This window comes from Polyodon spathula, chromosome 11 (genome assembly GCF_017654505.1).
Source record: "Polyodon spathula isolate WHYD16114869_AA chromosome 11, ASM1765450v1, whole genome shotgun sequence".
Classification (NCBI taxonomy): domain Eukaryota; kingdom Metazoa; phylum Chordata; class Actinopteri; order Acipenseriformes; family Polyodontidae; genus Polyodon; species Polyodon spathula.
Genome location: NC_054544.1, coordinates 33,240,096 through 33,258,614, shown reverse-complemented (window position 1 = coordinate 33,258,614; position 18,519 = coordinate 33,240,096). Strand labels below are relative to the sequence as shown.

Here is an 18,519-nt window from a genome sequence, read left to right as displayed (position 1 = left end):
AGTCGTTGTTTCCTCCCATCAACCACAACAAAGGAACCGATCATGACGTCATGTCCCCCTAAAGTACCCATAGCCCCGCCCCCTCCGATAGCTAGTTCAATCACGTCTCCTCCAATTCATGAATGAAACTTAGCTCACCGTACTAGGGCAATGACTCCTGGTACCGTGATGTCGTCCCTTTCCTGAATGGCCGGCTTCCAACTGCCCCCAGAATGCCCAACCATTCAGTATGGGGCACGTAATTTCTGCTGTGGATTGCTCTCACAGGTCGAGAGGGAGATTGTTGATTCATTCGCTCATTGTCACAACCTCATTTGCAAAATCCCATTCAGAAACGCCTCAGAATTACATATGCATACAGAATTACATATGCATCAAGGGCTAAAGCGCACCTTGCCCCCACAAATCACGTTAATTGCATGTGTTCTAAAAATCCCATCCAAGAATTCAGAACACTCGGCGGCCATTTTACGGTCGTAAAACATGCGCAGTCCTTTTATAAATCTGGGCCTTAGAGTCCAGTTTATCCATTGAAGTTCTGTGATGCACATGATGTGAACTTTGAATGCTGTTCTTTCCTACTACCTCTCTCCTTCAGTGCCATGTTTTGTTTTTTAACGCTGTTGGTGTGGGATCTTGTGGAGACTGTGAGCGACTGGGTATCTAGTTCAGAGGTATCTTGTCAATATCAATAAAGCTGATCACTGATGTGTTTGTGCATCTTTCTTCTTATCACTGACCTACGTTACTATATTGTTATGATAACTTACTCTAATAGTGTTAACAGCAAAAGTTGTCTAAATGTATTGTATCAAATTACATAAATACAGCTTACGTTCTGATTTTTTCAAAGAAAACTATATTTGTTACTTAATGGGTTAAAACAATTATGCATTACTCAGGGTTCTAAATTTAACCTCACAAGTACAGTGTTATTTTCATAATGAACAAAAGCAGTGCTAAGCACATACATGTTTTTAAAGGGTCAAAAGGTGACCCTTTTTATGATATATTAATTTGCCATTTTAAAATTAAAGGTTTTGTAATGATACTTTATAAAACTATTGTAAAGTGTTAGCAAGTCTTATTCTGACTGTTTTGAAAATCAAGCAATCTGTGCAAATTAAAAGATTGCAATGTATTTGAAAATAATGACTAAAACATCCATAACTGTGTTTAATAAACTATGCAATCAAAATAATTATTACAAATACAAATGTCTTGACATTCTGAATATCATAACATAAGGCTTATTGTTGAATGGCATGCAGACTAATAAACTGTATATGATATAATAATTGTATATGATAGAATTCTGCTCCCGGAAGTGTAGTGAATGAAGAAAATTGTATCATTGGATTAAGGACATTTATTACAAAATAATTCAGTTAACATAATGATAGTCATAACATCAGCAGTAATTTGTTCAGTAGTTTTCACAATAATGTAAATAAGGATTGACACAATAGTTTGCCTCATCTTAAAAAAAAAATAAAAAAAAATACATGCAATTCAATTAGGTGACATTGCTAAAGTATTCTATACATTGGAATCCAGTTATGCTGAATAATTAAATTTATTTTGTACTTTAGTTACATCATGTTTCAGTGAAACATATCTATTTTTATATAAATACTTGCATTTCAAGGTTTTTGTATAAATGTGTCATAATTGCGATACCACAAAGAGTATTAACATCTGAGTACCTGAAAGACTAGCCTCCGTGACAAAGGTTGAACAGCGACATTTTCTTTTCAGCCTAATTCAATCAAACTGCAGAGAGACTCATCATTTTGAAACAAATTCATCAAAAGCTAATTTTTTAAAAAAAAATTTAAATATATAATTTGATTGTGTGTTTCCTTGCAGAATTAATCGCTGAATTATGTTATAATTTGAGCTTCCCAGAGGTTTTTGAGTATTTCGTTAGTCCATATGCAGCCTTGTGGCATGCCGGGAGCCTTTGGCTTGCCTTCAATGGATCATTTCACTCTCCTCTCTCTGTGTCACGTTTCACTCTCCTGCTGGAGTTATATTAGTGCTACTGCAGCTGCGGTACCTAGACTGAGCTCAGCCAAGTGTGTTCACTTGTGTATTGTGTGTGTATATACTATTAATATTTATTGTACAATGTCTTTATTACAGTATTGTATTTATAGTGGTAGAAACTGCTTGTGTGTCGCTTTCTCCGCTGTATTTCTTTTCCATGTGCACTACATGAGTTGCTAGTTTTTTCAGCTAGGAAAATTTTTTTTGGAACCACATTGTGTTTGCTGACTCACACTCCTGTACAAACACTCTGGTGCTCAGCTGGCCGGCTTCACTGACCGATCCGTTGGCAGGAGCCTTCCGATCGGAGAGCTTGTCCATATGTTCATGCCGCAGCAGTGGGCAGTCTTTTAGCTCTGGCGATCAAGCAGGCACACACAGGCTCTGCTGCGGTACTCTTGTTGTTGCCAGTGGTTTGTGTGGTGGCCTTTAGCCCCCCCTACTACCACCGTGGTTGTTGGCCTGAGCGCCACTCTGACTCAGTAGCCCGGTACCGCACCAAAGTCATATATTAGCCATAGTATAATATATTTTAATATTTTAAAGATTGAAAAATCAATACAATAATTGTGTAATGTATTAAAAAATTAATTATTTTAAAACCATTTAAAAAAAACAAAACAAAAAAAAACATGTCTTGTTAGCAAAAAGACCTTAGCCAGTTTTGCATGTAAAGAGATTGTACAGTGAATAGGCTACAGCATACACTGACGTGTATACATTGTTGGAAAATCTCAAGTCTGATACATCAGTGAACTGGTTATTTATTTCACTTAAATTTTCAGACCCTGTACATTTGATTTGTTTTTTCATTCTTGTCTTAACTTTTGTCTATGTGTCAATTATTTTTATACCATGCACACTTAAAGTAAATTCACTCTAGATTTGTACTTCAATGTATATAGCCTACACAGAACAAAGCACTGTGTACTGTAAATGGTCGAGACACACATTATTATTATTATTATTATTATTATTATTATTATTATTATTATTATTATTATTATTATTATTATTCTCAGTAGTAACCATTTACAGCCCTGTACATTATATTATAACTCCCAGGGTTTACAGCCTTATGTAAGCTGCCTAGTAAGAATGTGTATTATCCTGAAACTAAAAAAAAGTGAGAGGTACCGGCCTGAAAGAGAAAGAAGGAAGCACACAAGCTGGCAGTTTCAACCTAAAAATATAGTAATTGTTAAAAAATTACAAAAACCATTCCTTTCAGTACAACAGATACCAAAGAGCAATAGTATCACTCCAGCCAGAGTAAAATTGCAGCAGAGAGAAAATTATAATTTCTAGAGTGAGAACAGAGAAAACAGCATGCAAACCTACACACACATGCGAAAACAGCACGCAAGCCTACACACACGCACGAGAACAGCATGAAGCATTCAAGCATACACACACACATGAAAACAACACGCAAGTCTACACACACACATGAAAACAGCATGCAGTATGCAAGCCTACACACACGCGAAAACAGCACGCAAGCCTACACACACGCGAAAACAGCATGAAGCATACAAGCCTACACACATATGCAAAAACAACACGCAAGCCTACACACACACATAAAAACAGCATGCAGTATGCAAGCCTACACCATGTGAAAACAGCATGCAGAATGTAAGCCTACACACACGCAAAAACAGTATGCAAGCCTACACACACACACGAAAACAGCATGCAGCATGCAAGCCTACACACACATGTGAAAACAGCATGCAGCATGTAAGCCTACACACACGCAAAAACAACACACAAGCCTACACACATATGCGAAAACAGCATGCAATATGGAAGCCTACACACATGAAAACAGCATGAAGCATGCAAGCCTACACACACACACATGAAAACAGAATGCAGCATACAAGCCTACACATATACGCGAAAACAGTGTGCAGCATGCAAGCCTACACACATGTGAAAACGGCATGAAGCATGCAAGCCTACACACACACTTGAAAACAGCACACAAGCCTACACACATATATGAAAACGGCATGCAGCATGCAAGCTTACACACATACGTGAAAACAACATGCAGCATGCAAGTCTACACACATACGTGAAAACAGCATGTAAGCCTACACATATATGCGAAAAACTAAAGTATAACAATTTCCAAATTGGAAAACAGTAATAAAGAGAAAGCAGAATACTCTTTTTGTATAATTCATACAAATGTTCTACCTTTTCAAGCTTTTATAAATTGCTATAACTGATAAAAAAAAAAAAAAGTATATCAAAATGTGCAATAGAAAGCCTGTAATACTAGTATCTCGAGCTTCTGACATAGTTCTCTGCAGTGATTGTCGTGTAACTATATGCAATCTAGGTGGGGAATTAAAATTTCTGTAAACAAGAAAATGGATGTCTGTAAAAGAGTTAAAAATGTGTCTGCAGCAGATCATGTAAAGCAGTATCCCGCAGGAGTTTTACACAGTGATGGAAGTAAGGTCTTCTGTACATCCTGCAATGTTAATCGATCACTACCGAGAATCGACTTTTGATATAATCGACTTTATAATATAATGAAGCTATAGACTCATGTAAAGCAGTATCCCGCAGGAGTTTTACACAGTGATGGAAGTAAGGTCTTCTGTACATCCTGCAATGTTAATCGATCACTACCGAGAATCGACTTTTGACAGGCTGTTGTCTGATACGTATGATGTGGAAACAGATGCAAGCCCCTGGCTCTGTTATCCTCCACTACATTACAAAAAAGACACATAACAAACAAAACAAATAAGCAAGGCTCCGGCCATATACTATCTTAACAGTCCCAAGGGGCTGTACTCGTGCTCTCTCTGCATCTTTTGTGAGGTGTAGTGCTCAGTTGGGCTGGCTCCGTGGCCAGCCTCTGTCTTACTATAGCTCCCCCTCACTTATCCTCCTCACTACAGCATACAAAAAAGACACATAACAAACAAAACAAATAAGCAAGGCTCCGGCCATATACTATCTTTCATAGCAAGGGGCTGTACTCGTGCAACTGCATCTTTTTTGTACCACCAAACTCCTCCCTGCAGCATAGGCAAAATGTAACAGTCCCATATTAGATATCCAATGCTTAAACTAAACATGACCTCTCTCTTTATTTCTACAAAAATCCTGTTCAGACAAGTTTCAAACCACCTGCTTTCCTGCCAAGGTCAGTTTTTATTAATAGGAAACTACTGTAAGCATTTTCCCAAATGTCTTACTATAGCTCCCCCTCACTTATTTTACCAAGTCTTCATTAATATCTATAATATAATGAAGCTATAGACAGATCACCACTGACTCCCTTTGCTGTACCAGAAGGTACTTATTATTTAAAAGATCAATCATCATAGAAACCTTGGATTTTAAACCACTAACCAGTAAATCTCGCTTTAGTTGCCAAGAATTATTTCCTCCATTTACCCATGCATAGTACTGTTTCGCTTCAAGCAAGCAAAGACAAGGTTACCAAAATTGTATTTCTTCTGTAAATCTGCTTTATATTAAAGTTATTAAATACAGTCTGCACTATATGGTCTTATTTTCAAACGTAACAGTTCTTCTGCTATAATATTTTACACTTATATTCTGTTTGCATTATTCTAGAATACATGTGTTTAACTTAAAGATTACTTTACGTTAAGTAAGATCAAGCTTATTTTTTCTAAACAAGAGACTTGACTATTTGACTTGACTTATATAAAGAGCAAGATGTAAAATACAAGGACTGAAGTCATTGTATTTTATATCTTGCTCTTAATTGTACTGTAATTCTTGATATGTATTTTTTGTATATAACTGTAAGTTGTCCTGGGTAAGGGCGTCTGCTAAGAAATAATAATAATAATAATAATAATAATAATAATATAAATAATAATAATAATAATAATAATAATTACTATGAGATGCTCGTTTTTGCCTTTCTCCTCAAGGTTATAAGCCTTTGCTCATTTCACAGTTTTTTGGTCAGTGTGACCCCAATCCAGCTCACTTTTTACTCAGACTTACAAAGATCTAATACGTTTTTACTGTTATAACAGAATAAACAGGGATGTAAATCGTCTAACATAACTGTAGGCTAATATTATAACTTATTTTCTGAACATTGTGTTTTAACAATTTGTTTAGTATTTCTGCTGGCTTTTATATTCTTTAAAACACAGTACAGTTATTACAACATTTTAACATACATGCAGTTTCACATATGTTCAATTTGTATTCCAAAGATCAGTCTGCTTCCAGTAGCGATGACAGTCTTGGGTCAGTTTCTGCTCTCAGTGAGTCTGTCAAAGCCACCACAGGTGTGGGTGGCAGTCTTTAAAAGCCTGATTCCTGCAAAAAAATCTAATTCTTGGTAACCAGGCTTCCCATCATCAGTTGGAAGACTTCAAATAAATTAAGCTGTTTCTATCAAAGAGCCATACATCTCTGCCACATACATCTTTCACTCAAAAAAGGGAAGGGAAAGTGGGTTTTTGGGTCACTCTACGTATGTAATTTGTCACAATTTATTTTCCAAACTAAGAAACAAAGTTTGAAGTGAATCAGGAACAAGTTGAGTAGACAAGGAGCATTATGGGTCAATTGCAACAAACTCAAAGGAGAATAATAACTGGAGATGATCCTGTGGTTAGTACGTAGGATGGTATTAACCAAGTACGCAAGTTAGTACCAATTACAACTAACTAAGCAGCTCAAGCAGCTCAGTCCCCCAGCTGCATAATAAAATGTTTGTCAATTGCAGCAAACCCAAAGTAACTGCTGTTGCCCTCTAGTGGATACTAAAAGAATACTAAAAAAAAAAAGAAAAGAAAAGAGTGTCAAAACGTTTGTAACAAAACCAGTTTAATCCTTATTTGTTATTCAACTTATTCAACTTAACATAGGCCTATTTTATAAATAATAATAATAATAATATAATAATAATAATAATAATAATAATAATAATAATAATAATAATAATAATTCCAGTATGACTTTCCACCTTCTCTACTTTTAGCCTCTTCCACAGGAATGGTTTATTACTGATGCTAATAATAATAGCATCAGTAATAAAACAAACTTGAAAGTAATTCTATCAATTAAATATGTGATTAAAATCAAGATTAACTAAGATTTACATATTTAATCATGATAAAAAAAAAATTAATCGCTTGACAGCTCTATAAAATATACTTTATTATGGATAACTCATTTCTTTTTGACAAATTTTTCTGCATTTAAATCTTTTTTTTTTAATTGCATAGAAGATGAAACATCTGTGTGAAATTTGTTTAACTGAGTAAGTCACTGTCTTTAAGTGAAGCAGGGAGTGGCTTCAATTATTTTATCACAGTGAATACGTTGCCTGTTGCTGTAGATCTCTTGGCTGTTGCTAATGACTTCTTTGAGGGTGGGTCCAATCAGATGTGCATGTACAGTATAGTGTTGAGGGTCAGTGTGCTAAAAATGTGCTTGAACAGGGACTGCTATGGAGCGGTAACAACCTTGGTATGGCATGCAAATGTTCTCATATAACATACAAATATTCTCATATAAACCATTTCAGATAATAATAATAATAATAATAATAATAATAATAATAATAATAATAATAATAATAATAATAATAATAATAATAATAATAATAAGTAAACATTTACAACTTATATTTTCACTTTTATGGAAACTATAGACAAACTCTAACAGAATCCTAAAACTGCTGCCTTTTTTGTGGTCATGTGAATTTTTGGGTTCCTGTTACTAAAAACCGAACCCTTTGAGGTATTGGCTACATATTTAGTTCACAGATGTATTCTAGGATCCTCTTGCTCACACGTGATTGTGGATATCATCCAAGAAAAGAAAAACTTGATTTTATAGATTTTGTCTGTATGACGTGACTTGATGTTTCATGTAACTTATGTAAACACTGTTTTGCTAAAGTGACCTTTTGATGTTGACCTTTGACCCAATATGGCTACAAGTAAAAACAATAATACAAAGAGTACGTCTCCCTTTTCTCAACCACAATATATTTTTGTCACTTAACCATTTTTCCACATGTTTACAAATCATTCAGTCAGAGACCCACCATTTCCCTTATGTGATACCCCTGGTGATGCATGCTTTTGTTCACAAAAACACTTCCTCTATCGTGGTTAGATACAAATGCAAATGTTTATTGAATACAGAACCATGTACACATCTATCAAGAAAGGCTTAACAATCAGCATATAGAAGTTCATTTAAATATAATTCATGTTTGATTACTAGACTGGAAATCTCACCTGAGATTTGCTATACTGTGAAGGAAATAGCTGTCAAATTAGGAAGTGTGTGTACCTTTAATGGACCCTGTCTCCATGCACATTGTGTTAGTGTGGATCTGTCCCTTTTTATAGTACTTCCTTTTGCATAAATGACTCTTCACAATCTGTGTTGTTGTCATACTGTTGTCAACAGCTCTACTGTTGCAACTATCTATGAAATCAACCCAGCTGGGTATGGATAAAAACTGTAGTCTTATGGGTTTAAAAATCTTAAACCCATAAGCTTTAACCCTCAGGTCTTTTTTTTGTTTTTAGTGTAGACAGGTTATGTAATGTATAGGGGTTACTTTAATTCTCTTTATATAAATCTTAAGTATCGTCAACCTATATGCTTTAACCCTCGGGTCTTTTTTTTTTGCTGTAGACAGGTTATATAATGTTATATATATATTATATATATATATATATCTATATATATATATAATATATATATATATATATATATATATATATATATATATATAGCTAAAATGCTAGTGACACAAAAACCTATACATGTCAAAGTGATTTTGAGGGCATTTTACCCATTAAATGCTTTTTTGTATTCTTCTCAGGTTTCAGTAATATAATATAGCATTTGGGAGCAAAAATGCAGAAAAGCAAACCAAAACTAGAAGATAAAATAGCAAATATTTCTACAGCTACTGTGTACTTCCCAGGTGAACTGATGTAAGCTGGGATGAAAGTGATCCAAACAGCACAGAATATGAGCATGCTAAATGTAATGTATTTACCTTCATTAAAGTTATCTGGAAGCTTACGAGCCAGAAAAGCGAGCACAAAGCACATGGCAGCAAGAAACCCAATATACCCTAACACAGCATAAAATGCTGCTGCAGATCCCAGGTCACACTCTAAAATGATTATTTCTTTATAGTATATCATGTTTTTATTAGGAAAAGGGGGGGATAGTGTTAGCCAAACTGTGCATATTAAACCCTGAATGAATGTGAATGCAAAAACACTTAACCGCTGCTGGGCAGGTCCAAACCATTTCATCATATTATTACCAGGAAGTGTAGCCCTGAATGCCATTAACACAACTATTGTTTTCCCCAGAACACAAGAGAGACACAGGACAAATGTGATCCCAAAGGCAGTATGACGCAACATGCAGGACCACTCAGAGGGCTGGCCAATGAAAGTAAGTGAACAAAGGAAACACAGTGCTAATGAAAACAGAAGAAGGAAACTGAGTTCAGAGTTATTAGCTTTAACAATGGGGGTATCTCTGTAATGAAAGAAAACAGTAACTACTGATAGTGTTACACACACTCCAAATAATGACAGTATGATTAATAATATGCCCATGATTTCATGAAATGATAGGAATTCAATTGCCTTTAAGATGCACTGATTTCTTCGCTCATTCGACCAGTATTCCGGGTCACACTTAAAACAATAAATGGAATCTACGAGAAAATAATTAAAAAAGATAGTTTATTCCAACTGATCCAACAGATTTCAGATTAGGAAGAAGGATTAAAGAACAGCTAATGTATTGGCAAGTGGAAACAATTGTGTAAGAGGGTGTCTGTTTCTAAGTAGTAAACATTTTAAATAATGCATTTGGCAATCCAATGTGACTTTTGATACTTTTGTGGGGAAAAAAAAAAAATGGCCAGGAATTAGAAATGTAATGTCAATCAGTGTAATTATAGTAACTTATAATAATAAGGCATAAAACGAGGGGACCCTCTTTGTACTATGTTGATCTTGCTATTGAATACCAAGGCATAGCCTTTTGTTGTTGTTGTTGGTTTTTTAAATTACCTGTTGTGTTACTGAATTCTCCTGCACCACATGGTATGCAGTCAAAGCAACAAACAGGCTTTCCTTTCTGAACAGCCTTCCGAGTGCCTGGAGGACAGCTCTCACTGCACACTGATTTAGGCACCTAAGAAAAATTAAAGTATTTCAAATTACATGCACAAACTACTATTCAGAGATACGTACATACAGTATGAAGTCAAGTGTGCTCAGAAATATTTTCTTGTGTTCATTAAAAAATGTATATAAAATACTGTAATTATATTAACTTTAGATATCGACACTGTACGTATTTACAGAGTTCCTTTTCAGAGTAGGAATATCATTCATTTATTACACAACAGTAGCACTAATTAGGTGCACAGCTATGTACATATTAGCTACTTAAGAAAAACAATTATAATTATACTTACAAGCACAGTGGCACATGCCCCACCATGTAATTATACCAGCAGAGTTATATGCAGTACTTGCATCCCACATATACATGTTTTACAACTGAACACGGATGAATTATAAAACTAATGAATTGTCCAGTTACACTATATACAAGCAGTTCATGTTAATTTAGGGTTTTTAAAAGTGAAATAATTTCCAAAGTACCATTGCTATACTTTCAATGTTATGTAATTCAACAAAATCGTGCAGGCAAAATGTTAAAACTAACTAAAACTTATTTGAGGTATGATCAGTCCTCTAGAATGATTTCCCTTGGCCAGCACTTGTGTTTACTAATGCATGTCATGTGTACAGAATCTCTCTGTAACCAGGTACCAATGTTCTTATTCTGTATTTAATACATACAGCTTAATAACCCTTTTCTTCCCTTATACAAAAGAGAAGTAATTAAAAAAAAAAAAAAAAAAAAAATGTCTTAAGCCATTATCCAAGCAACATTAGGTAGACCATAATTAGTGATAATCGGGGTCTGTGAAATCAATGATTAAAAGTGGGAAATTTGTTTTAATATAGCAAAAAACTTACCTTACTCTGCCCATCTGCCCAAACAATGCTGATATTTTTTATTGTAAACTGCTGTCCTGCTGGTAAAGATGCATCATGGTAACCTACTGTGACAAATTCAGTGATTCCATCTTTATTAAGCTGCCAGTTTACTAATTCATATGCTGGTGCTGGATCTCCATTATTGTCAAAGTAGACTTTCTCGCCATTTTTACTTGTAAAATGAACTCTTTGCAGATAATGTAGTACCTGTAAGAAGCCATGTGAAACACTTGATTATTTTATTTAAAATTCGAATATTTACAAAAAAACAAACAAACTGTAAAACACAGCTCCTACCTGCCATGGTTCAATCTTTGTCAAGTTTGCACAAGACTTGTCAGTAAAAGGACCTTGTCCAGTTTTGCATGCAAAAAGATTGTGTAGTGAATTGGCCACAGCATACACCGCTTTATATACATTATTCGAAATTTCCAACCCAGATACATCTGTGTACTGGTTATTTACTTCACTTAAATTCTCAAACCCTGTGCATGGATTTCTATTATCATGTTGACTAGTCAGGGTACAGCTAAAAACAGATTCCCAAAACTCCTTCAGAAATGGGTTGTCAGGGTCATCAGATGGACGGACATTCAGTAGAAATTCCTTCAAGCCTGTAATAACTGCATTACCAATGGCAAACCCAATTGCCCCAGCCAGAACTGTATAGCCTGATGATGCCAGATATCTGTCGGTAATCCAAGATTCGCTGCCTAGCCACTGCAAGCCAGTAACATTTTGAAGTGCCAGCTCATGTAACAAAATATCCATGTCTAAGTGATAGGCGAAAGCAACAACAACCTTTGAGGTGGACATTTTTATAATATCTACAATTGCGAGAATGTTCTCTCTCTGATCAGTTCTTAAAAAGGCCTCTGAATATTCAATGCAAACCCCCTCTTCTTGCGCAGCTTGCACAAAAGTAGCCATTCCAGAGTTGCCATAATCATTGTCACTTCTGATTGCTCCAACCCAAGTCCATCCAAAATGCTTCACAAGCTGTGCCAGGGCTCTGCTTTGATAATAATCACTTGGTATGGTTCTGAAAAATGCTGGGAATTTATTTCTGTTGCTCAGGCAGGCACATGTAGCAAAATGACTTATCTGTAAAGAAAAAAAAAATAAAATACTCTCCTATTATACAAAGACAGTAACAAAAACTCTCTCTTTAAAACATTTGTGCATATTGTCGAAGTTTCTTTTTATTACTATGATTAACTTAACCTCAAGTATCTACACTTCAGCTTGTATTTGATAACATTTTCCACACAAAAAGAATGAATCAGAGGTTGAATCTCATATTTTTTAAAAATACTTTTTACAAATGATCTCACCACTGGTATTAGGAATGGTCCGATTGTACTTGAGATTGCTATAGTTGGTGTTGATGCAGACTCTCCTATTATAGCTTGAACAGTAGCTGTTTTGTTGCACGGCTTATCAGTGAGTGTTTCTTCTTGCCCATTCACTAAAGCCATTGCTGCTCTTATAGACAGGGTTACAGAACCACAAGAATCATAGATTTTATAGCCCAAGGAAACACCAGGAAGGATTTCTGTACTGTTATTGATTTCTTCAATGGCAAATATCATGGTTTGGGCAAACTGAAAATCTCTGTAATTTAAACTTTAAAGACAAATATAAACCATAATATTAAGATGGCCATAGAAAAGTACAGTCAGTATATCTATCCATATTAGAAATGTACTAGCACCGGTACTATTTAAAAAAAAAAAAAAACATAAATACATAACTTGTTATGTTTTGTTAATAAATATACTTAAATGAATAATGTGTTATATTAGAATTATTCATTTATTTATTGTATTTGCTTTTATATTTTTTTTACTTACTGTTTACATTCCAAAGATCCAGGCACGGTTTCAAAGGTTGTTTTTGTACCATTCCAGCTGCTGTGGAACGAAAAAATCCCTCCAATTACAATGTCTCCATCCTTTGATAACTGTGGAAATTCTGGTTTTCCTCGTACAACACAAACAGGCTCTTGTGCCCTAGTAAAAAGAGCAATCAGTATAACCTCCAGGAACAGCATGTTCTTTCCATTCCAAGTCCAAGCATAAAAATGTGTTGTCTTTTTATAGTATGATGGATGTCACAGGTGCTTGAATTAACAGGTGAAGTTCATATTCTCACCAAAGCATCAATTCTCATCCAGGTGCCTCCAGAGAACAACATTTTAATCATCTTGGCCTGTGCCATTGTGAATATGGTTTATTTCCTAATTGCTTTAAGAAGTACAAGTCGTTTATAATTAATGTTTGAGTTATGGTGCACACTGTGTTGTGCAAACTTGTTTTATGGCTCAGACAGCCAGGTAAAGAACTGGTATGTAGTCTTTAGGGTGGTATTTCTTTCAGTGATATTTAGAAGTTGTTTTTATAAAGCATTCAGGTGTCACATCTTTTCATGCATCTACTAATAATTAAATAAACCTCCAGTAGGTATAAGGCAAACCTTTGTCTGATTACGATGGATTAAAAGGAATCCTACTGAAAGTTCTGTGTTCTATAAGAAGTTTAGCCAGAATATACTGGCTGTATATTACTTACTGATCTTGCTACTCTATAGCAGGTGCAGTCCACAGTTGGCCAATAAAGCACACCCAGCATTTAACACTGTTTTTTGACATCCCTATATGCTTTATCATAAAGTCTACACCCCCTTTCAAAATATTCACCTTTTGTTGTTTGTAGCCTGGAATTAAAATGCATTAAAATAGTTTCTTTTTTTTTTTTTTATCAACACATCCTAGCCCACAACTTCCAAGTGAATTCTAGAAATTTGTAGAAAATTAATTAAAAATAAAAAGTAAATAGCTTGATTGGATAAGTGTCCACGCCCCTTGTAGTAGCAATCTTAAATTAGCTCAGGTGTAACCAATCACATTCAAAATCACATACCAAGTAAGTGGCCTCCACCTGTGTTAAATTGTAGTGATTCACATGAATTCAGGTTAAATTCAGCAGTTCTTGTAGGTTCCCTCTGCTGGGTAGTGCATTTCAAAGACTGAACCGTGACAACTCCGGGACAAATTTGTTGAAAGGCACAGATCAGGGGATGGGAATAAAAAAAATATTAAAGGCCTTGAATATCACTTGGTAACACTAAGACCCTGCCTAGATCAGGCTGTCCTTCCAAACTGGATGAGTGAGCAGGAAGGAGACTGATCAGAGAGGCTACCAAGAGGCCAGTGGCAACTTTGCAAGAGCTATAGGCTTTTATGGCCAAGACTGGTCAAAGTGTACATGTGACAACAATATCCCAAGCATTCCACACATTTGGCCTGTTTGGTAGGGTGGCAAGAAAGAAGCCATTACTCAAGAAAGCCCACCTTGAATCCCGTTTGAAGTATGCGGTCTCACAAAACTAAAATTTTACTTTTTATCCTAAATGCAAAGCGTTATGTTTGGCACAAACCCAACACAGCACATCACCCAAAGAACACCATCCCTACTATGAAGCATGGTGGTGGCAGCATTATGTTATAGGGATGTTTCTCATCAGCAGGAACTTGGGCACTTGTCAGGATTACAAGAAAATGAATGGATCAAAGTACAGAGAAGTCCTTGAGGAAAACCTTCTGCCCTCTGCAAGAAAGCTGAAACTGGGACAGAAGTTAACCTTTCAGCGTGACAATGACCCAAAGCACACAGCCAAAGCTACACTGGAGTGGCTAAGGAACAAAAAAGTAAATGTCCTTGAGTGTCCCAGTCAGAGCGCCGATCAAAATCCAATCGAAAATTTGTGGCATGACTTGAAGATTGCTGAACTTGAACAGTTTTTTAAAGAAGAATGGTCAAATATCACCAAATTTATGTGTGCAAAGCTGGTAGAGACCTATCCCAGCAGACTCACAGCTCTAGTTGCTGCCAAAGGTGCTTCCACCAAATATTAACTGAGGGGTGTGGAGACTTATCCAATTATGATCTTTCAGTTTTGTATTTTTAATATATAATTTTTTTTCCCCTTAACAGTGTGTATGGTGTGTTGATAAGTGGGAAAAAAACCCTCATTTAAATGTATGAAACTCTGAGGCACTGACACAACAAAATGTGAAAAACATTCAAGGGGGTGTAGACTTTCTATAGGCACTGTGTGTGTGTGTGTGTGTGTGTGTGTGTGTGTGTGTGTGTGTGTGTGTGTATGTGTGTGTGTATACTGTGAATGTTGCATCATCATCAGCCTTTTTCAATCCCCAAGATTCTTCCACAAAAGCCTGTCTTCTGCATCCCTCATCCACGTTGCTCCGGCATGTTTCCTAATTTCATCTTTTCATCTTCCCATCTTCCTGGAGGTTTTGTTCTTGGTCGCTTTATATCTCTTGGGAACCAGTCTAGTATCTCCATGGTCTAGCGATGGTCTGTTCTTCTTGCTACATGTCCGACACACTGCCATTTCAATTTTTTCATTCTGAAAATAACATTGCATACTTTTGTTTGCACTCTTATCCATTCCTCCATTTACCTGTCTCTTCTTGTTATTACCAGCATGCATCTTTCCATACTCCATTGAGTTGTTTGTAATTGAGTCATTTTTGCATTGAGGGTCCAGGTTTTGCATCTGTAAGTTAGCACTGGCAGTACGCATTGGTCAAAGACTTTCCTCTTGAGGCATAAGGGTAGTTTCCCTTTCAGAACCATGCTTAATCTTCCAAAGGCACTCCAGCCCGTTTTTGCTCTTCTGTTGATTTTGCACATTTGGTTTTCCGTTGCTGAAATGAACTGTCCTAAGTATACATAGTTTTTGGCTTCTTCAAAATTGATCCCATTGACATCAATTGCCTTTGGAGTCTTCTTTAGGTTAATTTTCAAACCCGCTTTGATGCTAGCTTTGTGTAGTTCTTGTATTCTTGTTGGTAATTATTCTGGGTATGTTGTAAATATGAGGATGTCATCAGCAAATTGTAGGTGATTCAAGTAGGCTCCATTGATCTTCAGCCCCTTACCCAATCCAGTGTTTTGAAAATGTCTTCTCGGGTGGCCGTGAAGATCTTTGGGGAAATTGTATCTCCTTGATGAACTCCTTTTTAATCTTGATTTTGTCTCTGTTTTTATGGAGTTTTAATGTAGATGTTGCATTCTTATATATGAGGCTTATCAAGTCTCTGTACGTTTTCTCAATTCCTTGTTTTTTTCAGAGAGCTTAATACAGATCTTGTGTATACAGAGTCAAAGGCTTTTTCATAGTCAGTGAATCCCAAGCAAAGTGGTAGTTCATACTCGTTGCTGGTTTGATTCACTTGCCGTACAACTTGAAGATTATCCATTGTGCTAAATCCAATCCTGAATCCTGCTAGCTCATTTGATTGTGCCGAGCCAAATTTATCTTGAAGTCTGTTGGTGAGTATTATGGTAAAAATGTTGTAGATTAGAAGAAGTAAGCTAATAGGTCTGTAGTTCTTAAGGTCTTCTTTATCTCGTTTCTTTCTCAAAGTGAATTTGCGGTTCTTGATGACAGTTCCGTCCTCTTATTTGATTGCTAAAATCTGTCTTTGTTTTGCTTTTGTAGCATCAGAGTTGGTCATAATATCATTCTGTGTATGACATTAACAATTGAAATATAGTGGGGGGGGGGGGGGGGGGGGGGGGGGGGGGGGGGGGGGGGGGGGGGGGGGGGGGGGGGGGGGGGGGGGCTAAACTATTTCTGTGTCTTCTTTTCTGGTCACAAACTCCCCACTGACAAAGAATGCTTTTAAAAAGAGTTACAGAGCTCTACATTTAGATTTTTTTACTACTGGCCCCTTGGACCACTGAGGTGGTGTTTTTATTGGCCCGGATACAATTAACTGGCCCAATAACAAGTACAAAACTGTATCACCCTGCTTGGCAAGTTAATAGCAGGGTGATAATGTATTAGGTGTGTGTTGGCACTGTTCAAAAATAAAATAAACACTCTTATGAATTATTTGTTTAACCATTCTTATTATGTGTGTACCGTATGTTTAAATAGTAATAGCTGATCTATTTTTTAAATCTGGCTTTTTGTACATTTAACATATTTTGATGAGATGACAATATATAAATGAAATAATGAGTTATCATCTGCAATAAATTCACCCGATATTAAATTTTTAAACTATTATTGTGTTATTTTATATACTGTTATTTTTGGCTTCAGTGTTTTTACAGTGTCATTAAATTAAAGGAAAAAAAAATGTTCCCATTTTTCACTGTGGAAATCTGGTAATCCTAAACTACATGGACAGTGCAAGAAACTCAAGTTCTGGTAGAAATTTTGGTCAGACACCAAATGTTGACGAACTCCACAAAACTCACAAACTAGTAAAATACTGTATATTCAGTCTTCTCAAATGAATCTGTTAAATGCCGACATAAGGAGAACTATGCAAAATTTCCATAATCATACTGTAGGCATTCAAGAAATGTATTCATTAAGTTAACCAAGTGCTCCCCCAGTGCTTTCTTCCACAGCAATAATGTTAGAATCTAAAACTTGATATATTAAAAACCAGAGTAATAAATCAATAGCTGCCATCTTTCAGTATGCCTTGCAGGACATTGTAAACATCCAGTTCACACACCATATAAAATTAGCCGAGTGCACTTGCAAACTGCATTGTGAACACAAGCAGACTTGGTCCTGAAAAAGACTCAAAGGGGGAAAAAAAAAAAAAAAAAAAAAACCTTAGCTCGCACGCATATTCTTTCATGATGGTTTTTCATTTCTGTATGTTTAGTAATGTGTACGGTAACCAAAGACAGCCCAGGTCTTAAATTTTAAAAAGTGGCTAATCAAAGCCTTTCAGTATATGCTTTTGTATTACTTCAGCCATTTAACATTGCCGTGCTTGTCAGAAAATGAAAATACTGTATTCGAGATTTGAAAATGTATGTGTACAAATGATACAGTTTTTTTTTTTTTTTTTTTACAAGCAAACCCACAACTGAGCTGTTATCATATGGTAACAGTAATGCTAAAAGGTTAACAGGTTTACACTAATCCTAATAATAAACACTATTCAGGCAATAATCATAATAAAAATAATCATTCTCAGATCATTGTCGCTTGTAGCCTCTCCCAAGTCAGCACCAATCTTCCTGCTGATACGGACGAGTCCTGTAAATATTATGAATGGGATTTCAGACCTGAACACATTGTATCCCAAATCAAAAAGTTTGACAATTCGATCCCGTTGTCCAGCTTCCACATGGTGCATCTGGGTATACATCTGTGCATCTTTTTTCACTGCAGTCACAGCAGCAGAAAAACACCTGATATTTTGCAAACTATTACTATGCGACTGGATATGAGGGCAACTGAATATATGTATAAATTTTGCATGTATGAAAGACTCTTAATTAGTGCAGGCTAACAGGGGAAAGATGGCTGCTGTATAGTT

General features: G+C 35.8%; 1 protein-coding gene across 1 annotated transcript; it reads right to left on the bottom strand.

Moving 5' to 3' along the window:
- Positions 1–8,861: 8,861 nt before the first annotated feature.
- On the bottom strand, positions 8,862–13,191 carry LOC121323491 (extracellular calcium-sensing receptor-like). The gene is made up of 6 exons (XM_041264577.1): positions 12,992–13,191; positions 12,473–12,764; positions 11,436–12,242; positions 11,118–11,345; positions 10,137–10,260; positions 8,862–9,775 (listed from the first exon to the last, which is right to left on the bottom strand). The coding sequence occupies exons 1-6, from the start codon at positions 13,189–13,191 to the stop codon at positions 8,862–8,864; spliced, it is 2,565 nt and encodes an 854-aa protein (XP_041120511.1).
- Positions 13,192–18,519: the final 5,328 nt, after the last annotated feature.